The sequence below is a fragment of the Podarcis vaucheri genome, assembly GCF_965113315.1.
Source record: "Podarcis vaucheri genome assembly, chromosome: 8".
NCBI lineage: Eukaryota > Metazoa > Chordata > Lepidosauria > Squamata > Lacertidae > Podarcis > Podarcis vaucheri.
In genome coordinates this window covers 42707248-42731601 of record NC_138766.1, presented here as the reverse complement: position 1 = coordinate 42731601, position 24354 = coordinate 42707248, and the positions used below count along the sequence as shown (strand labels likewise).

General features: G+C 41.1%; 1 protein-coding gene across 4 annotated transcripts in view; it reads left to right on the top strand.

Annotated features, from left to right (window-relative positions):
• The window catches only part of CDH7 (cadherin 7), a 123526-nt gene that overhangs the window by 64864 nt on the left and 34308 nt on the right, over positions 1-24354 (top strand). For all 4 annotated transcript variants that reach the window (XM_082235197.1, XM_082235198.1, XM_082235200.1 and 1 more), the window contains exons 4-5: positions 15532-15651; positions 22432-22599. In XM_082235197.1, the coding sequence (XP_082091323.1) occupies positions 15532-15651; positions 22432-22599 (288 nt within the window). The remainder of the gene's footprint in view (positions 1-15531; positions 15652-22431; positions 22600-24354) is intronic.

Below are 24354 nucleotides of genomic sequence, written 5' to 3'. Positions count from 1 at the left end.
TTCTATTGCACACATTTTTCTTTGCAGTTTTGTTCATTATTCATTTTTGCAAAGCAATTTTCCCTAATATGCCTTTCTGTATCTCATGTTCACTAATATATGCAGTTTTGTACACATTGCTTGTCTGGAGGATATCACTAAAAATACAGAGAAGTGTAAATTTGGGAAGGTGGCTGTTTTTGTGTTGTTTCAAAATGTACAAATTATGTAAGTTTGCCTTTCAGTGTGGACTAAATAATAATAATAAAAATCCCCTCCATAACGGTGACACTGTTTGTTATATTTGGAATTTGTGAGATCTGACATCAAGTCATGGAAGAATCAGGATACCAGTCGGTCTCCACGAAGAACAGAACAGTAGCAGGAATCTCATGGCTGCACATAGATACAACTATGTCTGGTCCTATCAAATGATTAATGCAATCTAAAGCCCCCACTCTACCCATGTGGCTTTGCCGAGTGTTGGGGCCACTGCCACATCTGCAATCTTGCAGCACATTGTGGCTATGGTGGAATATGGGGAGGCAGTAAGGCTGCTGTACTAGCCTGGAGCTGGCTTCACAACCAGGCTCTGATCAGGCCCAATGCCATCATGTGGCAACAGTGAGACTGGCTCAAGATCCAACAAGCCCCAGATTAGCTCAGCCCTTTGCACTTCCTATATCAGGGCCTTCTGCTGACTGCCCATGGCTGGCGTCCCACTACTGTCACTCTCACTCACAGGTTTGGCAGGCAGAGTGACATTTGCATTACACTCTTTGCAGTGGGAGGTCATCTTGGCTAGGAGAGATGGGTAGAGGGACACCTCATCTTGATCCAAATCCCACCCAACTCAGCTCAAGTGTGGTTTGGATTGCTCTGCTAACTATATAAGGACACCTTCCACACAGAGAAAGACTAGTTTATTGTGACATGAGCTTTCATAGCTAAGGTTCAACTTCATTTGATGCAGTTTTAGACCTAGGTAAAGGTAAAGGGATGCCTGACTGTTAGGTCCAGTCGCGAATGACTCTGGGGTTGTGGCGCTCATCTCGCTTTACTGGCCTAGGGAGCCAGTGTACAGCTTCCAGGTCATGTGGCCAGCATGACTAAGCTGCTTCTGGTGAACCAGAGCAGCGCACGGAAACGACTTCCCACCAGAGCGGTACCTATTTATCTACTTAAACTTGTTCACAGATGTCATTTGTTTATCTCAAATCGACAGTCTCTTGGTGTTTTTCAGAATTCAAGAGAATCCAGATTGTATCCAGACGTATTTCCCCTGGAAATGGCCATACATAAATAGTTTGGCTATATCTTTGGGTAAATTTATTCCCTTCATTGGTGTCCATCATTAGTTGTACACAGAGTAGAACCATTGAAATGAATGGACATAACTTACTCATGTCTATTAAATTTAATGAGTCTACTCTGAATGACCAACACTGGGTGCAATCTCTTGTGTTCATGTAACTGTGTTAGCAGGTAAGTCTTCCAGATTGCAGACTGAGAACATAAAAATACCACATCAGAACAAACAAACAGTCTCCAGTTGCTGTGCACTGCTCTTGAAATCGTTTGTCCCTGTAGCGACGTAAAGGAGAGTGGTTTGAAACATGAGTCAGGGGCAGAGGGGAGACAAGTAAATCACTTTTACTGCAATATGATTTTACTAAAATGTAAGCATAAATATTATTGCTGAGTTGATAGCTGGCTGTTTTCCACAGTCCTTTAACACAATGTCAGTGAAGGAAAAAAGGAGAGTAACCTCTGAAGGAAAGATGGAGATCAGTGTTTCTGGGGGGGGGGGGAATCATGAGGGCAAGAAACAGTATTCTTAAAACTGTTTCCAGCTGCACTCCATTAGAAGGCAAAAACTTGGATAATCCATTACTTTTAAGACCAAATGATTCCCCAACTTTACGAAGGCTATATATGTGAACAAAGAAAACCCCAATGCTGAGATCTCTCTCTCTGTGTGTGTGTGTCTCTCCAGTGGCCTCTCCTAGGGTTAGGAAAATTTGATAGAAGCACCACACTTTAGGTTGCCTTTGTATTAAATATATATTGTTCTTAAATCTCTGAGATTTTTGTGTGGATTTGTATTCCCCGAGTTCAGCAGGGGGCAGCATAGGAAAGTATCTTGCTCCTTCATCTTACCCCCTGAAGAGGACTGCTCTCCAGCTTTCAAACCTTTGTTATTTTTCTTCCCTTTTCCTATGCTGATCTTTTTCAACTCAGTGCTTTAATCCCCAAGCCACATTCTCAACAGCAGTGTTTTTGTCGAAACCCAGAAACGTCTCTGAAATAAATATCATGAGGCCTCGAAGGTTTCATTGGGTTCCAAACACCCCCCTTTTTTTTTTTGCAAAATAAAAAATGAGGTTAATGACTCCATGACCCTCCATACTGTCTGCCTGTTGCCAACATGATTGGAAGCACCACCATACCTTCTAGGATTCTCTACTTTTCCAACCATGATCATTTTAGGTTTCCTGTGCTGTAGGAGGGCAACTAGCTACAATTCCCAAAGTTCCCTGGGAAGGATTGTTAAAGCACTCTGGGAATTGTAGTTCTGTGAGGAGAACAGTGCTTTCCTAACAACTCTTAGCACATTTAAGAAACTGCACAACCATGGGTTCTTAGAATTTTTTTTATAGTTTATGAAGCGGCATCCTGCAATCAGATAGGTGTTTGATGGTCTTCCATTGCCATAAGCAAAACTGTGAATAGTTTTGTAAGTATTATACATATTTCAACAAATTTCACGTTGTTAGAGGTGTGAGGTAAATTTTTGCTTTGAAGGCTCAAGTAGGGGTTATGAAATAGGAAAAACTTCCATTAAAATGCAGGAAACAAGTGGCTGCCAAAGTCCTAAGACACAAAATTAATGTGACAAGAAGTCTATGGATCACCTTACCAAGAAAATTTGGACTTCTTGGTTGCCATACCAAAACATTGGGAACTACTGGCCTACACTGGCTGGCAAGGCATCTGTAGGGTTCCAACAGGAGTCTCCCATTCCTACCTGGAGATGCTAGAGATTAAACCAGTAGTACAAGGCAGATGTTCTGCGACTGAACTGAGACCCTTCCATTGATCCGGCTGCCTTGAACCAAAGTGGTATTGTCCAAATGTCCAAGGAAAGCAGGGATGTTTTGCTCTGGTTTCAGATGGATTTTGTGCCCACACTCAAGTCATGCTTGTTAGCTCATTGTAGCTCATATATCTGAACACAAGTGGAGAAAATATTTGAATAAATGCAACCGAACAGAGATTGTCCGGGTTGTACAGGGCCATTTACAGACTGGCCCAAAGGGGGTGGTACAACCAATGGTAGCTCGCTGTGACTTGTTTGCAAAGCATGTTGCGGATAAAATCGCTTGCATCCACCAAGATCTTGACTCTGCTGTTATAGCAGATGAATCTCATGGGGTGTCCAGAGCACAGTCTAGTCTTGTTGTGTTGGGTGAGTTTCAGTTGGTAAGGCTCAAGGATGTAGACAAGATGCTTGGATCAGTCAGGGCGACCACCTGCACTCTGGACTCTTACCCCTCTTGGTTGATAAAAACAAGCAAGGAGGGAACAGCTGGCTGGGGCAGGGAGGTGATCACTCCTTAAGAAACCTTCCCTGGATTTGGAAAACCTAGCTAACTACTGGCCAGTTGCTAATCTCCCTTTCCTAAGCAAGGTTGTGGAGCAAGTGGTTGCACACCAGATCCAGGTGCTTTTGGAAGAAACTGATTTTCTGGATCCATTTCAATTGAGGTTTTGCCCTGGTTTTGGCACAGAAATTGGTTTGGTCACCCTGTATGATTATCTCTGTCGAGAAAGAGACATGGAAAACATATTCCTGTTAATTCTTCTTGACCTTTTACGGCTTTCTGTACCATCGACCATGGTATCCTTTTGAAGCGACTGCTCAAGCTAGGGCTTGGTGGCAGCATTTTGCGGTGGTTCCAGTCCTACTTGGATGGTCATTCCCAGAGGGTGTTGCTTGGGGAATGCTTTTCAGCCCCATGAAACCTTCAATGTGGGGTTCCACAGGGCTCAATCCTATCCCCTCTGTTGTTTAACATCTACATGAAACCACCAGGTGGAGTTATCCAGAGGTTTGGAATACGTTGTCAGCAGTATGCTGATAACACTCAGCTCTATTTCTCCTTTATATCTGCAGGTGAGGCAATGGAAGTGCTGGACCAGTGTCTTGCCTTGGTAATGGACTGGATGAGAGCCAACAAACTGAAGCTCAATCTAGATAAGACTGAGGCACTGTTAGTGGGTGCTTCCCTAGACCAGGTGGGTGGGAGATCGCCTGCTCTTGATGGGGTTACACTTCCTCAGAAGGAGCAGATTTGTAGCTTGGAGGTACTCCAGGTTGCTCACTGGAGCAAGGCAGTTTGAGCATATTACACGGATCCTGGTCCAACTGCACTGGCTACCAATTAGATTCTGGGTCCAATTTTGACCTGTAAAACCTTAAATGGCTCAGGACCGCAGTACCTTAAGGACCACCTCTTTCCATATGAACCTACCTGGACCCTGAGATCATCTGGTGAGGCCCTTCTTCGTGAGCCTCTTCCTCAAGAAGTCCGGAGGGTGGCAACACGAGAATGGGCCTTCTCTGTAACTCTGTCCTCTCCCCAGGGAAGTTCGCCTGGCATCTTCATTATACACCTGTAGGCACCAGGCAAAAATGTTCCTTTTTAACCAGGCATTTGATTGATTTGATTGACATCCTATGCCCTTTTAAAATGTGTTTCTTTTGCGGGGGGTTATTGACTTGTTGTTTTTTATTATGTATTTTGTAGTTATATATTTTGATTTTATTCTGTGATCTGCCCTGAGACCTCTGGGTATAGGGCAGTATATTAATAATAATATTAATAATGTATTTAATAAATGTGGCCCTTTTTGCCCAACAGAGCCAGTGTGGTATAGTAGTTAAGAGTGGTAGAGTCGTAATCTGGTGAACCGGGTTCACATCTCCTCTCCTCCACATGCAGCTGCTGGGTGACCTTGGGCTAGTCACACTTCTTTGAAGTCTCTCAGCCCCACTCACCTCACAGAGTGTTTGTTGTGGGGAAGGAAGGGAAAGGAGAATGTTAGCCGCTTTGAGACTCCTTAGGGTAGTGATAAAGTGGGATATCAAATCCAAACTACTCCTCCTCTTCTTCTCCTTCTCCTTCTCTTATTTTCATTGAGGGGAGGGATGAAAGTGCAGTGAGATATGATCTTCTCCTCTTTCTGGGAGTTGTTGACACTCTCTCAAATCAATGAAGGAAGAGGCAGGCCTCATGCTAGTGCAGTAAAGGTCATGTCTCTTATTCTAGTACAGCACAGATATTTCACTCAGGAATATCCTAAGCATATCTGCTTGAGGCTCAGCTCTTCTTCATTTGTGTTTGTGTGTGTTTGGCTCACTTCCTTGCATTTTCTCCTGCTCTTTGAAATAAATCAATATCTGAGACTGCCTTGTATGTCTGATCCTGTGCCAGTGAATGCTTAAGGCCTTGTGCCCTGTGGCTAACAACCGTACAGGCAATGTACTCTCCGAGCACCCAGGTAATCCTTGCATGATGCTAGCCATGGTGTTAAAGGCAGTCGTGCAGACTGAAGATTTTACACATGCAGGAACTGGGCTGGGAAGTCCTGTGGAGACAACCAATCATGCCACATTCAAAATAAGTGTAAAGTAAAAGAAGCTTGACTCCTTCATAAACAATGTTTGAAAGTAGGTGGTAATTAAGCCATTTGGACAAAAGCCCCTATGTAGCTTCTTGTATAATCCTAGCAGATGTCTTTGTTTTGGAGAATGATTAGAACTTGAAATCAGTGGGCTTTTCAGGGAAGATTCATTTAAGCTCTGTGGTGCAGCTAGATGGAAGTTACTTTTATAGATAATTGGAGACACATCCTTTCCCTGATTTATGATGCTAACAGTTTACTATGGTTATATATGGCAGACTACTTTATTAGTTCTGTCGCACATACAAGTTATTCCTTCACAGTGTATATTCTTGTTCAGATGGTAAAACAGAGGGAAATTAATTCCTGTACAAAGGAGCAGCAAAAGGTGTATAAATCACCAGAAAATAAGGTTTAAGTGGGATTATATGTGGTGCTTGGGCCTTGTATACTACGGCAAATTAAATCTACTTCAAGCTTCTTGGAATGGTATATTTAAATGCCTTTGGGGTTACCAGTGGAGTAATATTTAATACTGCATTAATATTGGATTAAGGATTTAGTACCATGAACTGCTTGTGTGGCATTTATCTTACATAGTCACATTGATTCATAGTTTATTTATAAGACACGGTTTTTAATTAAACATCTACAGCATTTATGAAATATTAAGGGGAAACAAAGTATCTACCTCCTATTTTGTTTAAAATTATATCCATGGCAAGGATTTTATTAATTAGCCATTGAGCACAGCAAAAATAATTTTCAGCCAAAATAAATAATGAAAGCATGAAAACTACCAATCTTATAGAGATGATTACTAAATTCTCCCCAGTTTTTTTGGTCCAGATTATCTGATCTTGTTTGCAGCATGGCAGCAGTGCATTAGCAAGCCACTATTCTTCCATTTAAAAATAAACAATTCTGATCTGTAAAGACTGCTGTGCATGCACAGTTTGCCTGATATTCTTTTTCACCATGTCTCTCTCTTTCCCCCTCTCCCCTTCCACATTCCAAGTTCTCAATGTGCCTAAATATCTTTGCAAATTAATTAAATACTAGACAAAGCTTTCTGGGTTATCTTGGATTGATCACATTTTCTCAACCTAACCTCTACCTCACAGGGTTGATGTGAGAATAAAAGTGGGGGACACTATGCATGCCCTGAACTCTTTGTAGGAAGGTTGCAGTGATATATTAGAATATAATAATGTATTTTAAAGAAATGTTGATGGAATGTTATGTATGATTGCATCACTATATATGTGCACTGTGATGCATTAATCCAAACAGATGCTGGTGTAACCCTGACACCAAAAAAGACAGAAATGAACAGATGGAACTGAAAGCTGTGACAAAATGCATGTATGTTAGTTCTGGAATTAATTTTTGATTTTATCCCATGTAAAATAAGCAACAAGATAGATTGGAATGGGTAGAATGGTGACTAAATGAGTCTTGACCTTGCCTGAATCAGGGTGACCTTTATCAGAAGAAAGAAGTATGGGTATATGTGCCAACCTATCATTCTTGATCTTTCAGCAGCTTTTGATACCGTTGACTATAGCATCCTCCTGAACTGACTCAGTGAAAGAGATAATGGGCACTGTTTTACAGTGGTTCAAGTCCTATCTCTGGGGTTGGTTTCAGGTAAGATCATCATTTGGCTCCGTAGCTCTTGTGGCTATTTAACATCTAGTTGCAGCCTTCATGAAGAGTTGTTATGAGATTTGGGGTGAGCTGTCATCAGTATACTGTAACATCTGCACATCTCTTTAACATCTAAATCAGGAGAGGCCTTGGAAGCCTTGAGCCACTGCCTGGACTTGGTGGTAGGCTGGATGAGGGTCAAGTCTGAATCTAGGCAAGATGAAGGTTCTGTGGGTGAGAGAGTCAGTTGTCTTCTTTGGATGGTGATGTATTTCCCATGTACTCCCATGAAGCAGCTGGTTTGTACGTTGGGGTGCTCCTGGATCCATCCCTGTCACTAGAACTCCAGGTGACCTTAGTGGCTAGGAGTGCCTGTTGACCAGCTTCAAATGATAAACAGCTATGGTTGTTTCTGGACTGGGATAGACTGACTACTGTCATCCATGCAATTGTAATCTCAATATTGGATTACTGCCATTCACATTATATGGGACAGGCCCTAAGGTTGGTCCAAAAGCTGCAGCTACTGCAAAACACAGAGTCTTGACAACTCATTGGGACAGCAAATTGCTACCATGTTACACCACTGCTGAAAGCATTTCACTGGCTGCCAATTAGCTTCCAGGCTAAATCCAAGGCACCGGGTTAGCTAAAGGATTACCTAAAAGATTGTCTCACCCCTTATATACCCACCTGATTACTGTGTTCTGCAGGAAAGGACCTCCCACAGTCATTATCTCACCAGGATGTCCATTCCATAGATTGTCAGAATTTGGCCTTTAGTGTGGCACTAGCTACCCTTTGGAACTCCTTCCCATGACATATCAGACAAGCGCCAATTCTATTGTCTTTTTTTGGGGGGGTCTATTGAATGCTTTCTTTTCTTTTTAGCAAGCCTTTGAAGTGGAGATTCTTATCCCAGTCTGCATTGGATTTGAAATCATTTTAATAGATGTTTAAAATTGTTAAATCACCTTGGGATGTTTCACAGAAAGCCACTCATAAAGGAGATAAATAAAATATTCATTATCTACGATCACAAATATACATTTTGTGTAAGCATGGTGATTGGCTATGACATTACTTTTCCATGATGAAGAGTCAGCACTTGGCTACAACTAAGAGAAACTTAAGTATGCTTAAGTACCGCTTTACTCAATATGCCAGCAAGTTTGGAAAACTCAGCAGTGGCCAGAGGATTGGAGAAGATCAGTCTACATCCCAATCCCAAAGAAGGGCAGTGCCAAAGAATTCTCCAACTACCGCACAATTTCACTCATTTCACATGCTAGCAATGTTATGCTTAAAATTCTACAAGGCAGGCTTAAGCAGTATGGCCACCTCATGAGAAGAGAAGACTCCCTGGAAAAGACCCTGATGTTGGGAAAGATTGAGGGCACAAGGAGAAGGGGACGACAGAGGACGAGATGGTTGGACAGTGTTCTCGAAGCTACAAACATGAGTTTGACCAAACTGCGGGAGGCAGTGGAAGACAGGAGTGCCTGGCATGCTCTGGTCCATGGGGTCACGAAGAGTCAGACACAACTAAACGACTAAACAGCAACAAGTACCGCTTCAGTTATTAAAATGACAAACAGCCATGACTAACTGTGGCTTCCCAAACTTAACTTTACGTAACTTGGAGGCTGGCCCATTAGGGCAAAGAAAACACTTTCCCACCAACTTAAGTCTGCTCTTAGCCATCCCCCAGCTGTCTGCCTTCCTGCATAACAACCAGTTTAGCAGGGTGGAAGTGTCTGTCAGCTTCCAGTTCCTTTGTCTTGGTGTTACCCATTTACAATTCAGCATGGAGGAAAATAGGGATAAAAGTAGAATTAGTTGGCTCTGCCTCTCATTGGCTCTTAGCCAATGTTGTTAGCCGCCCTGAGCCCGGCTTCGGCTGGGGAGGGCGGGATATAAATAAAATTTATTATTATTATTATTATTATTATTATTATTATTATTATTATTATTATTCCTGTCACTAGCTCTGGCTCCACCTACTGCTGGCCTCCTTGCCTTTGACCCTACCACTCCCAATGTGCAACTGTCATATGTGACAGTTGATCCCTGTGTATAAGTGATTTCTGTACAAAAAAACAATGTTTGATGACTGCCTCATCTTCAGTAAATATGTACCGTATGTTGGTTTCTGTATGTGTGGATAACATGCTGAAGATCATGTCTTATTCAGTGCTCCACTGAAGTGGTATGTCAACTACAAGTTTTTAAATAGAATCAAACCACTTCATGCATGTGATAAGTTCATGCTTCTGAACCATGTAAAAATACTGAGGGCTGGGGAGTAAAAATATCAGATTCTACCTTCTTCTTTTCTACAATGCCAAAAAAGGATGGTTTTTAAAAATAATAATAATAATAATAATAATAATAATAATAATAATGCAGAATAGGTTGTTGACAGCACAATCATATGCATATTGACACAGAAATAAGCCTCATTGAGTTCAGTAGCATTCAGTGGTAAGTGTTTATAGGATTGCAGCCTTAGCCCTTTACGTGATAAGCTCACATGACCTGCTCAGTTAAAGATATAGAAAGGGTGCATAGTTTGTGCCAATTCTCACATTATGCAAATTGTGACTTTGCAACACATTTTAAAAAAAATAAATCAGTGGAACTTTTCCAGGAAAAGTTATGCGTCAGTGATGGTGCTTCTCTGAAGAAGAGGGAGGGATGTATCTGGCCCACATCTGTGCAGAATCACATAGAAGAGAAGGATGTGCAGAGAGTTATGTTGTGGAGCCGGTTCAGCTTTCCCCTAACTTTGCTGTTGTAATGACACAAGGGGAGTGTGTGTGTGTGTGTTTTCCAGTGAATGGCAGAACGACCCACCAATTAGTATCATGCTTATTGCAAATGTGGGCATTGCTTTGTGATTGACACAAGGGCCAGTCAATTAACACTGTGCAAAACTCGCTTCTCACAGTGGAAAATAATCTGTCACAGCCCAGGGAAAAGGATATTGATATGTGCAGGGATTTCCGCAGTAGGCTTATTGTCGAATGTATGTATATATCCTTTGCTATATGGTTTGTTTAGAGTTGTCTATATTGGGTATATTAACAGTTGTTTGTGCTGCTTATTTTGTGTTGTGTGTGTGCATGTGATGAACTTTGCAACAGTTGCTTGGCATGCTGGGAGCAATGGTGCACAAGCATATTTCTACTCCTCCGAGACAGAGTGGAAAAGCAAAGTAATATAATAAACACATAATAATATGTGTTTTGACTTCCTAACAAGTGTGCAGACCTACACATTTCATCGTGGAGGGTGATTCATAAGTATCACCTTTCTAAAACAGCTTCTCTTCCTGCAAACACTTCCATGTTATAGTCTTCTCTCGTACTTGTTCCACCTCAGAATGCATTTGGGAAGATTGCTGATCAAAAGCATTTCCCCTCCATGTGATATGCAGACACATACAAATCAGTATGGAGTGGTCTGCTCATGTGACCTTGGCATAATATCACTGCAACTGGATTATTGTGAGAAGGTAAAATGAAGGTTGAAAGGTTGCCTGTTGAAAGTATAGCAAAAATGATAGTGGAAAATAGCACTGGTGAGAGACAAATGAGCTGTTTAGGCATTGAAACTCTTCATTTCCTAACCACTTATCAACTCAGAAGTAAGTTCAATTGAATTCCTATACTTATGTATCTGAGACTTGCAGCCTGAATCTCTGACTCTGTTTTTACTTGTTATGACTTATTTTTTGTCTGTGTTATGTTAATGCTTATTGTAGTCTTTGTAGTCTTTGATCTGATAATCTCTGATGTAGTAAACCCCTGGTAGGAAGGTGCTATAGGAATGCAGGATTGTGCTTCTTCCTACAGCAAGAATGGAGAACTGGGGGCCCTACGGATTTGTTAGTGATGGAAGTTGGCATCAAACAGTTTCCACAAGGCCACAGGTTCCCCACCCCTGGCCTTTAGCCACCCCTGTGGCTCATTTTCAAATTCTGCATGCTGTGAAATACAGGTCACCACTCATGCCAAGAATCGGAAGCTGATGAGAAATAATAGCTTGATGATCCTTCAAGAAGAGCATCAGAGAAGGGAGTAGGCTGGGCTAGTTTACTCCTTTCCCCTGCCTTCTTCCTTGCTGCCCATCCTACAGCATTTGATCATTCTTCTGGTGCCATTTTGTGTTCCAGTTGCCCTTGTATATGTGGGAGCAACTTTTCTATGAACAACTCCTACATAGCTGGGGGGAAACCCCCAATGTTTAAATGAGCCAGTCATTGGGTAGGGCCTGATTGTGAATATTTCCCACAGATCAGCACCTTCCTCTGGCTTACTGCTGAATCTGTTGGACAGCGCCATACAATTTTCCTTTTCCCTCTTGCTGTTGTGCTCTAATCCTGCTTGCTTGTTTCCTACAGGCATCTGAGTGACCACTATTAGAACAGGATGCTGGACTTAGATGGGCCATTGGCCTGATCCAGTAGGCTCTTCTTTTGTTCCCTTGTGTCTAGAAGAGGTTCACTCAAGACCTCCCCAAGCACTGCACTTGTTTTAGATTTACATTTAATACATCACCTTCCACATTTTCTGTGTATTTCCCACACGTATCATGCAAAGAGGTTTGGGCAATCAAGAGATATTTTAGTAACTCCATTTTTTTATTTGACCCCTGGAGTTTAGCATCTGGACTGGCTTCATCCATAATATTGTCTGCAAGAGAAACACCTGGCATTAGCAAGCCAGCAGGATTTACAAGCCACCCCTAGTGGGCTTACAGAAACTGTCACTGCAGTTATGTATGATTCTGTGGTTCCCTTAAGAATGATCAGCAGTAAACATAGAGCTTACTACGGGAGGAATTTGTAAGGATTGTTGTCAGTAACTGCTGGTCTTGAGAGTTCAGTTAGCACTTCCTGGAGAGATTGTACATTTCAAAATGACAACACAGGTATTCAAAAGAATGAATTGAATGAGCTTTAGTAGCTTAACAGTATAGAGCCCCTTACCATGATCACTATAGAGAATATAGCAAATAAATAGATCCAGTTTAAAAAGTCACAATTTTGCTGGCTTAGATAGATTTGCATTTTCTTGTCCAGTTCCCAGAATGGGAGAGTGCCAAGCCAAAATAATAATAATAATAATAATAATAATAATAATAATAATAATAATAATAATAATAATAAAGTGTTACATGCTATCACTGCTTTTTAGAATAAATAAATTGGAGCCACTCTGGATATGCTCAGATGTACCCGCTCTTAGACCTTTCAAAGAGGTGTTTTCTATCAGAGGGGAGAAACATCCTGCATATACTAAAAAAAAAGGACCTTATATCCTTAACACACACCCCTTTAAAGAAGCTAGATCATCTTGTAAAGTAACAAACATTTTGTACATGTTTAAAGGCTAGGGTCTTTGGGAAGGGACACTCTGGACACGCTCAGAAAAAATCAAACTTAAGTACTCAGAGATACTTAAACTGCCAGAATAACATAAGAGTGTATTTGATATTACTAAGTTTGGGACTCGTTACATATTATGCACACTCTGGAGAAAAGCATGATTGCCAGTGCTCATTGGGAGAGGTTTTGTCACATTGTCATAAATCTTTGCACTTATTTCAAAAGAATCTTTGCACAAGTTTTGAACGCAGGTCATACAAGGGAATTACTGCTGCAGCACATACTGTTTGGAACTTCAGTAGTGCTTCCCTCTGATGTGCTCTGAATTCCTCAAGTGTCCTGTATAATCTTAGGACCACAATGACGTGGGATCTGTGCACCTCAATGACCACCTCTTTCTGTAGATTCCTCTCCACACACTACAGTCAACGTCTGAAACCCTGCTCCAGATCCCTTGATGGCAGGAGCTTGACTGGCAACAATCAGGGCCAGATCTTTTCTCTTGTGGCATGCCTTACCAATTGAGGAATGTTACCAGATTGCTTTATTTTTGCTGGTGCGTGTCACCGTTTCAATGGCTCTTTGGGGTCTTATTATAGGGGCTTCACTTTGATGTCCGTATTTGTGACGTGCAGGGGGAAGTGCTTTAGACTGCAAAACACCTTGAGTGTCTTTGAAAATTAGGCAGGGTGAACATTTTAACAACAACACAGCAGTAGCAGATGTCAATAAATAAGGCGTCACCCTCTCCTTGAGAAACACATATTCCTCAGATCAAGGTCATTCAGCAAGTTCTTCCCTTCAGAGCTGAGCTTGCCTCATTCCCATTCCCCATTTTCTTTGAAAGAGGAAAAAACATCATGCACTTCCTGTGCTGCTGGCAGTGATAAGAGCCTTGCTAGTGAAGTTAATACAATTAGACACATTTGCACAATAAAGCATAAACAGTCCTGGCTATTTACTAAATTATATTGTGAGCAGTTCATTAATTAGAGAATCAGACCAGGACATGACTTTCATAAACTTGTTAAATTGGCTTAGAACTACACCCATTATGAAGTTTTAATATCCTATTTAGTATCCTATTTAAATAGGTGTACAATTCTTTGGGTTTCAGAATCTTTAAGGGATTTAGAATGAAGGTAAGGGCTTCAGAATGAAGCCTGTGCTAATTTGTGTTGAGATGGGGAACCATGGTTTCTGTGGATTAGCAGTTCTTTCATTGTAGACTGATTTGGGATATTTGACCCATCCAGTACTTGACCTTAAAGGAGGCAATGATTATTTTATTTTCCTGAGGCTTATCCTTAAAAACAAACAAACAATTTTTATTGCTTTTTAAACAAATACAAATACAATAAGCATTAAATATTTATCCAGTAGTACAGCTAATGGTGTTTGTTTTATCCATTGTCTCTAGACTTCCATTTAAACATTCAGCATTCAAACATATTACTTTAATGTAACCTTGCCACCTAGAATATTGAGCAGACCCCCTTCTTTAACTATGTTAATGACCAAAATCAGAGGAATACTTTATTGGTCACTGAGACCATTTTTACCCATCCCCACCCCCCACCCCAAACCTGGAAACACTACTGCATTACATGACCAAAAACCATGGAAAATTCTTACCGAAAAGTCTGCATGCATAAGTTAATGTGATTTGTCGAAATCTACACACATATGGGAATACTTTTATTGAGCATTGCACATGTGCTGGCATATGCAATTACGTTTATAGTGTAATATATGAGGAAGCCCTTGTTAAGCAAAAAAACCTAGATACAACAATTTTCAAATGTAAGAGCTTTTTTATGTTTTCCAATTTCATTATTCACCAAAGGGCAGTGAAAGTATATTTTTATTATAAACTTAACATTTTTTATGATTATTAACGATTTACTGCTTCAGATTAGGCATATGGGTTTTCAGAGAGAACAAAACCTCCTTTTTCTGCACGGTGTGAAAGGTCAATATTGTGTTTAGAATGACAACTCTCTGGTTCCCTTCTAGAAAAATTCACAGCCGTACCTTTCTAATGAAGCTGGTAGCAGAAGTCAATTTCTGAGTGAATAAATGTTTACATAGTGAATTACCTCTAGTCAAGGATTGCCTTGTTTGTAATCTCATCAGACAGGCCAAAGGTTAAGTGTTCACAGCAAATTAACAACCACCTCACTCCAGTCATGGTCTGGGGCAAGTCACCTTGACACACAGGTGACTTGAGGAAAGCTTTTTCATGCCATTCTGTTCTCATCTCCCTGTGGAGTCATGGAGCACTGAGATCATTAAAAGTCGATCAAATCAGCACTTTTAGCAGAGGATGGAAAAAATTTAACAGCAAGAAAATAGGTTTAAAGGCTTATTAAAAGCTCAGCGCCTCTCTATTTTTAGAGGATCAACTGTTTCTGGGGGGTGGCAGAAGTCATTTAAATTGCAGCTACCATTTTACATCAGAAGCCCCTTTACTTTTAATGATCCTCATGCAAGTCCTGCCAGTGATGACTGAATTCACTGGGTTGCCTTGGCAGGTGGCTGAGGCACATTTTCTATAGCAGCAAATGGAAGAAATAATCTAATCCCATCACTACCATTTCTTACAGAGATGGGGAACTTATGGCCCTTGAGTTGTTGCTGAACTAAAACTGTCAACATCCCTGAATCTTAGCCATACTGGGAGTTGAAGTCTGTTACCAAGGCTCCCCCCCCCCAGCCAGAATGCCATTCTAAGAGAATGAGGGAGATGTTCATGGTGAGTTCCAGCACCTCTTTTTCTCTAAAAATAGCACTAATTATTTCTCCTCTGAACATTTTCACAGGAACCTCTGTGGTACAAGTAACAGCTACTGATGCCGATGACCCTACATATGGAAACAGTGCCAGAGTGGTCTACAGCATTCTTCAAGGACAGCCTTATTTTTCTGTGGAACCAAAGACAGGTAAATGCTCTTACACTTCCCATATCTACAGCTTTTACCAGGGAAAACTAAAAAGAACCTCCAGAGTTCTCTGACAGAGGTGCACTCTATTTGACTATCGCTATAATCCCATGATGCAGGAAAGTAGGGCTGCCCATGTTCACCTTGTGAATGAATGAATGAAACTTTATTTGCATCAGCCGTCAGCCATAGCAACAAAAAACATTGTGATATACACAGAACAAAATAAAAAGTCAATTATATAAAACACAGTTTAGGGTCCTGAATTAGCAGTCAAATAGTGGACCTTATTCTGATTGGCCCAGCTAGAAACCTTGCAACTTTTGCAGTCATCTGCTCCTCTGGCTCCACGAGAGCCAACGTGGTGTAGTGGTTAAGAGCGGTGGACTCGTAATCTGGGGAACCAGGTTTGCGTCTCCGCTCCTCCACATGCAGCTGCTGGGTGACCTTGGGCCAGTCACACTTCTCTGAAGTCTCTCAGCCTCACTCACCTCACAGAGTGTTTGTTGTGGAGGAGGAAGGGAAAGGAGATTGTTAGCCGCTTTGAGACTCCTTAGGGTAGTGATAAAGTGGGATATCAAAATCCAAACTTTTCTTGATCTGCCAGGAGAAACGACACTGTGGCAGTGGCTGGGCGACCCAGAATGGTCAATAAAAGAGGCACGATAATCTCATTCCTCAGGTCTTTGTAAAGAGTGCACGTGAGGACGGCATTCGCCACTGATTCAGTGCTGCCATCTCCGCAGGGACATATGTGTTTTTCATGTGGAATCTGTTGGAATCGTCCCTCAAGTACAGTCCCTCTGCCCCACATTGTCCCCTCCGCAATCCTATTCATGGTCATGGTTGCAGTTCTTGGAGAGAGTTTGCATGGGTTTGGCAGACTGCCTTGCTGCAGATGTGTCCCCAACCCCATGGGAAAGGGCTGTCATAGGGGCAAACAGGAAAGCATGCAGGGCCATGCTGTCCAGCATCATGCAGTTCAAGTCATCTGAGCATGGACATCCAAATAAAGCTTAACTGAACTCTAGATTGCAGGCAGGCAAAGGCTGTCATCTAGTAAAGCTGTTTGTGGATAAGTAGATCGATAAATGGCTGTGAAGGCTAAATGGGACCGAAATGGAAGAGTATTTATTATTATTTGTTGATTATGGCTATTTGGAAAATACATATCACCCAATTAAACATGGTCTCCGGGTGGTTCACAATTATTATTACTTAAAAAAACCAAAACCGGTCAGATACAATCAAAACTAAAAAAAAAAAAATCAATAGGAAGGAACTATATCAGCTAAGGATCAGTGTAAAATCAGCATGAAGCCATCATGAGGCAACATAAAATCAATAAGAAGGGGGGGGGGGAACCCAGCATCTTTGAATATCAGATGCAGGAGTCAAACAGCAGGGAATTATCATCATGTCCTTACTTCCAAAGTTATCTTCTTGGCCATTGTTGGAAATGGAGTGCTAAACTCAATAGACATTAGGCTGATTTGGTAAAACAATTCTTATCCTCCAATGCAGGCTTTGCCTGTGGATACATTTGGAAACCTGAGAAACTGTGGCAAGCAACCTTGCAGCTACACACATCACATATTCACTCTCTCTCCACACACACACAAGCCAGTCCCCAGCTGTGACCTTCCCCACACTCAAAGTCAAAACAACTGTGCCACAGTTAAGTTTGAAAAAGATTTGTCTACAACTGGAGGCTTCTTTTAAGCCTGATTGTAGCAGCGGAGCTGGGAGGGACACGGTGCTGTAGCCATTGGGGTGGGTAAGTCCAGTTGAGGTCAATGGGATTTACTCCCAGGTAAGTGTGTATAGGATTTCAGCCTTAAAATGCAGTCTACTTTTCTTCTGAAAAGTAAGTCTCCTTGGGTCTACTGTGACTCACTGCCAGGTATGTGTAAGATTGTAGCCTTTATCTTGAGGCCACTGGTCATTTTAAAACTACCTTGTCTCTTTTGGCATGAGAGCCGTTGCAGAGTGGGAGAGAATCAAAGTTCTCACTGTGATTGTGGCTCTCTTTCCCAATTGACATGCATGGACCGTATATTTGGATATGTGGAATTTATAGTCTAGCTTTTATTAGATGTGTGTTACTGCAAAACAGTTTGGGGGTTTTAATGTTCTTACTTATGTTCTTATTTCCACATCCCTGAAATGTGTTTGGTTTTTGTAATAACAAGTATATATTTGAAACATGTAAATACTTGAAATTATTTGTATTCATCTCTACCTTTCCCCCCCATTGTGATCTCATCCATTTCCCCAGCTTTATTTATCTGCACTCCAGCAGGTTTCCTGAGACTTTTTTTTTTAATCTTCCAAATATTCTAAGAGGATGGGTTTGGGTTTTTTATGTCTTATCTTTGTGAAGAGTTGTTTGTACTTCAGAGTTAGAGCCTGAGTTCTACAGTTTGCATGGTGCAGTTTTCAGAGGAAATTTCCTACATTCAAAATACTGTCCAGTAGTAGTAGTAGTAGTAGTAGTAGTAGTAGTAGTAATAATAATAATAATAATAATAATACCTTTATTGTCAATGTACAACCTGTGTGCAATGAAATGAACAATGAAATTAAAATGTGGCAATGTTTATGATTATCTCTTAAGTAAAGTATCTCCCTTAGTCATTGTGCCAATTTTGAGCACTCTGGAATCTCTTCCTTACAAATACTCACCTGTGCAAAATGAGTAAGTGTAGGGTTCTCTGATCATACAGACAATCAATCGTGTGGAAATAGCCCTCTGTGCATACTGCTATATGTACAGGGGCTTGCTGCAAAGATAATAAATGTGTACCAATCAGTGGTGGAACCTGTCACTTCCATGTTGTTCCCTTCTGCTGACCCACATTGATTTTGCACAATGAATGTATGCAAGAGGCTCGCAAACAATTGGTGTGTGTCAATGCTAAAAGGGTTATGGGCCACATTGCCATACTGGGTCATTGGTCGTATCAAAGAGCAGACAGTATCATAGGCAGGAGCAAGTGGGAATCATGAAATAGAGCATGCCAGAACATTCTAAGGTCAAGACAAAAGATCAGAAGCCAGGGCTGCCAAGCAGAAGCATAAATCATTTGGTTGAAGGGTCAAGTTTCTGGTGCTTTAAGACTCACTTTCTGCCCCAGAACAGCTTTTCTCCCTTGTCGCCTTACTTTCTATTCAAAGTTTGTTTGCTTATATTAAATAGATAAATATTTTTATTTAACAAAATTTATATACTGCTTGATTGTAACAAAACCTCTAAAATCTTCTATTGTTCTTGTTAAGTTTCAGCCATCTCTCTTTCTCTTTCTACTTTCCTTCAACATCTCCTCTGGCTACTTTTCCTCAGCATGCAAGGTGTTGCTGGTGCATGCATTGGTCATACCACAAGGCTGTGGGATGGCTGGGGGCGAGTGAGGAGACACAGGGCAGGCTGTGACTCTTGGGCCTACCTGACCATGGCCCAAGGCCCACTGGTGACTCCCAGACCACTGTTTGAGAAACACACACAAACGTGTGGTGTGTGTGTGTGTGTGGTATTATTATTTTCCCCAAAGTAAGAGGTTATTCTGAACATGACATTGCACTTGTCATTCATAGAACAACACAAACCCGTTTCCACACACCAGATGGGCAGGCTGCAAGCAAGCAAGCAAGCATAATTAAGTCCTCATACATACAGGTGCTTTTGCCACTTTCATTTTGCTTAGAGCAAAGAGTTTCAGGGATTTTATCTGATAAAGTATGGGCAATGTGACAGGAGAGGGGCCTTGGGCCTACTCAGCCAAGCCTTGAAATTGCCTTTATTTCTGTAATTTTCAGCCTATTGTTTCTTGCCCTTCCTTCAGCAGTTAATGAGTCTGACTGTTCGCACTCCTTCAGATCTGTTTTGTCAACTTTGCCGTAGCCTGTCATACAATTAATTACATTCTTCATGAAGGGAGACATCCCACAGGCTTGTGGGGTCAGCATATGATTTAAAGAAGGACAGATTGACAAAAATAACACAAGGGAACCATTTTTAGCCTTCCCAGCCTGTTTAGTATGGATGGAATAAAGCTATTATTATTTTATTTTATTTTTAAAAATTGTCCTTTCAGCACAGGGAAGATTAATGGGCTGTTCTAAATTCAAAAGAAGAGGAAATAAATAAAACTGTAACTAAAGAGCTTGCAAACATTACAAGGAGATATAGAAGCCCCAATGCACCTCTCAGTTATCCATGTATTTTATGTTTCCCTTCTGCTGACATGTAGCAGTGGTAGAGTAAAAGCCCATCTCTCTGGAAATCAGAGACACCAGCTGGACCGTGTAACAAGCATGAAATAGTCATAAAGCCTTCCTGGTTTGAGGAGGAATATTTATTTATCTGATACTTAACTGCACAGCAGAATGATGACAAGCTAGCTTTTCTCTCTCCTCCCTTTACATTTCAAGCCATAATTACACATGGCACAGAGATGACCAAATGGATAAAACTAAAACTAGTTCAGATAATACAGTGTTTCAATTACTATATCAAAGCTTCCTAATTATAGTGAGTGCTTTAGAAGTGGTTATTGTTTTTTTAAGTTTGCTTTAAAGATATTAGCTAATTCAAGATAGCTTCATTGAAATGCATAGTGTGATACAAGATTATTCATAGCATCAAGGATCTGTGAGGCCATTTACCATTTCGAGCCATTAGGAAACTCATTGTGGCAGCCTGGAAGTTTAGAAACTGCTCTGTTTAGACTGATGGGCCTCAGCGGCACTGGGGCTTGGGATAGCTCTGTTCAGGCTCAGGATTCCTAAGAGAAAAGTTCAAATGCTGTTTCACTGGCAAGTCTTTCTCAGACTGAGCCTTAAATGGGAGCTGTGGTCCTATCTCAGTAGCTAGGCCTCCCTCCCTTCTTTTAGAAGTCCTTGACTACAGTGGATCAGAGGAGGCTGTTGTTCCACTAGGGCTTCTGAGCTGGAGCCTGTGTAGGCAGACAAGAGCAGCAGAGAGGTACTGACACAATGGGCTGACTCTGAGGTCGTTTTGTCTCCAAATTCTTACCCTCATCCCCTGAAAAGGGGGAATGCAACTCAAGGGTCATGACATCCACCAAGTGTTGAATGGCATATCTTTTTTTGTTCTCCTCTTTGTGGTAGAGAATATATAGCATGACAGGGCGGATGTCCACAGTAAGCCTTTTCCTGGATCTTGAGTGCTCTCATTTTGCAAATGAATCTCCATAACCCTCGAGACATCTATGCACAGACCATATCAATCCTTCATCTGTCTAATGACATATATGGAAGATGACAGGTCATTACAAGGCAAAGTATGAGAACCCAGTGACCACCTTGAAAAAGATGGAATTGCTTCTGCATGGCATCTATGTCTTTCCATAAGCAAGTTGTGTGTATTAACATTATATGGTCTGTCTCTGGGCTACTGTTCCCCAGCTGGATACCCTCCAGATAGTTTGGGCTTTAATTCCCATCATCCCTGATCATTGACCATGCAGCCTGGGACAGATGGGAGTTGCAGTGCAAAACCTCTGGAGGAGTTGGGTTTGAAAATGCTGCTCTAGGTGCTTGCCCAAGATTCCCGACAGAGGCTTCCAGCAGCATGGAGACAAAACAGTCTTTTGAAGCTTAGAACTAATGGCAAGTGGGTGGAAAGTAGCCTACCCCCCAAAATTAAAAAATAAAATAAAGTCCTTGCTAAATGCTCATAAGCAAGAGAGGTGCAGCAGACATTTTAACATGAACTATGGATCATGTTTGTCTTAGAAATGAACCAGCGTGTTTAAACTTTATAGCACTTATAGATTTCCCCCCTTATTATTGTTAGCTTGTAATATATTGGGAACATGTCTCTTGATTGCATATGCTTTGAAGTATTGTACTTTTCCATTTCAGTGTTCGGGTTATGAATGTATACAGCCATTCTTTATACAGTACATTGACTATATGTATGGCTGTAAGCTAAATTCATTAAAACAGGAGTGATGGGGTATATAAGGTAGTTCTGACTTGCACAACATGCAGCTCTATAGTAAATGCTGAAGCACAGGAGTTCCATGTTTTTTAAGGGTGCTCTATTTCAGCTACATGAGTCTAACCACAATGTATATTTTCACATTCTGTGTAGCACAGGTCTGGACTGAAAATTGGGTTGTGGAACAAGCTACAGTGGGTGTCTTCAGGGGCACAACTACTATATTCTTTTTTCCTTGTTATTATTGTTTAAAGAGAAAGGGAAAGAAAGATGGCTAAGCATGGAGAAAGAGACAAAGGGAAGAAAGGGAGAAACAACCAGGGGCAAAAATATACACACACTTCTATATCTAGAGCATGCCATGCAGCAGGTTGAAGTTAAAGGTGAGTCCTAGGTCTGGAAACATTGACAACTGCATTATTAACATGCAGGGCACAGTTAGAGAAGGCTAAGATCACATTATATCCCACTAGTGAATGTTCAAAGCTAGTCAACATTCCTAGTAATAAGGCCTGTCTTTTGGGATTGTTCCTGTTGACATGTTGGATCAGTTCAAATCCCTTACATTAGTGCAAGGGTGACTAATCTGTGACCCTCCAAATGTTGCTGAACTTCAGCTCGCACCATCATTGACCATGCTAGCTTGGGCTGATAGGAGTTGTTTTTTATCAACATCTGGAGAGCCACAGGCTAGCCACCCTGCTTCAGTGTACTCTGTCTATCTTTTGATTGGTGTATATTTTCCCCGCTATGCTTCTGAGTTGGAAATGTAGCTCTGCCACTGTTTCATTTATATGCATTTTGCCATATTCCAGGTATTATCAAAACCGCGCTTCCCAATATGGACAGAGAAGCAAAAGACCAGTATCTACTTGTCATTCAAGCGAAAGATATGGTTGGTCAGAATGGAGGGCTCTCTGGGACCACCTCTGTCACCGTCACCCTTACAGATGTCAACGATAACCCTCCCCGCTTTCCTCGCAGTAAGTTTCTGTGGATGATAAATGAGGAAGACTATATTTCTTACAAAACTAAATCTACATTAGTTTCAAGTCCAGTAGTGAGCCTTTCAGGTTCCCAGCTGTTCAAGTGTGTTGGCTGCACTACATAGTATGCCTGACCATTGCACCCTATACATATTCTGAGGGGTTATGCAAATGTCCATTCTCCATCTTTTGGATCCCTTTGGGTTTTTTTCGTGCATCGACGTGTGTTTCCAGTACTTGAGGATGCTTGATTTCTTTCTGACTTTATGATTACAGTATTTCTGTAATTAATTATAAGGTGCATCAAAATACCTTGTGTAGGTGGATGCATAGTTGTTCTTGTGTGCATCTCGCATTGCCTGACTATCTCTGTCAATTCCCCCCCCCCAAAGACACTGAGAGTTTCATAGAAAAATCAATCTGGGAAGAACTAGAAAACAATCTGCCCTCAATTTACTTGCTTTGACCAAGGTGGCTCATGACTGAACTAAGCAAGGAAAAGAAACGAGCTTATTTCCAGACTTGAGCTAGCCTGTTTATACACAGTCTGCTGCTCTTCTCCACCTTTCTTGTAAAGTCATTGCAGGAGTGAATTAGACTAATGTGAGGAACATATGCATGCCCAATCTGGTCAGTTTTCAAGTGGGTATGAAAAGAAACAAGCCAATCAAAGCAAGACTGGGAATTAGATTCTTCCCCCCCCCCCTTGAATTGTTTGGGTAATAATAAAACACCAGAGATTCAGCTTCTCGAAGTGAGAATGTTAGTGGCTTCAGCCTGCATTTTGTTAAGCTGCAATCTGTATCAATTTCAGCTTGAGCCGCAGGTTTAGAGTTTTCACAGGAGAAGAAGGATGCCTTTGCGAGAATAGCATTTATCTCAATTACATGGCATGAAGAGCCAGGAAACTGTCTCCTTAAGACACAATTAAGACTTATCTCTTATTTTACAAATGGATTTATTCTTTTCTTTGGTGACATGAGATATACTCAAGAGAAAATGTCATTGGCTGTAGTCTGCCTTGGTAGGAAAGTTAGGTTAAGTGTTATTTTTCCTTCTTAGATGTTATTTTCATCAGTTTACTTATGCATCACTTGCTTATGTGGATTTATAGTTGTGAGAGTGGAATAATGTTGGAGGAATGGACTCAAATAGCAAAGCTTTAAGAATTTGTTCCTTGCAAACTCCAATAAAAACAGATATGATCTGCACATCCTGAACTAATGTGTAGACCAGAACATTTTTGACTCAAAATGCATTTGCAAATTGATACTTCAGGAGAAAACACATTTAGAAATGAGCATTTTGAGAGAAAATACCTTTAAAAATGTATATTTTGCAAGGAAATATGTTACAATAGATATAAATTTCCATGTAGGTGTTGTTGTTTTTTTTTTAAAAAAACATAGGTTAAAGAGGAGCAGGCATATGAATGCATGCATTTGAAAGAGACATGGACTGGAAATAGACAGATCCACCCCTAGATTCAAATAATACTGTGAGCAAAATTTAACTATTTTGGAGTGGATGTAACAAAGCCTGACCTATGAATATTTCCCTCCTCCAACGTGACATTAAATACTACAAGCAAGGAAGGTGGCAAAAATAATTTTTAGAATAGATTGTGGATGGAAGGAAGGGTAGCAGCAGTCTACTTGTACAATGTGGCAGGTCCTTTTTGGACACCAGAAAGATGAACACTGTCCTATAGAGGGCACAGAGGAGAGAATGCTGGTGTTGTGATATTAAATC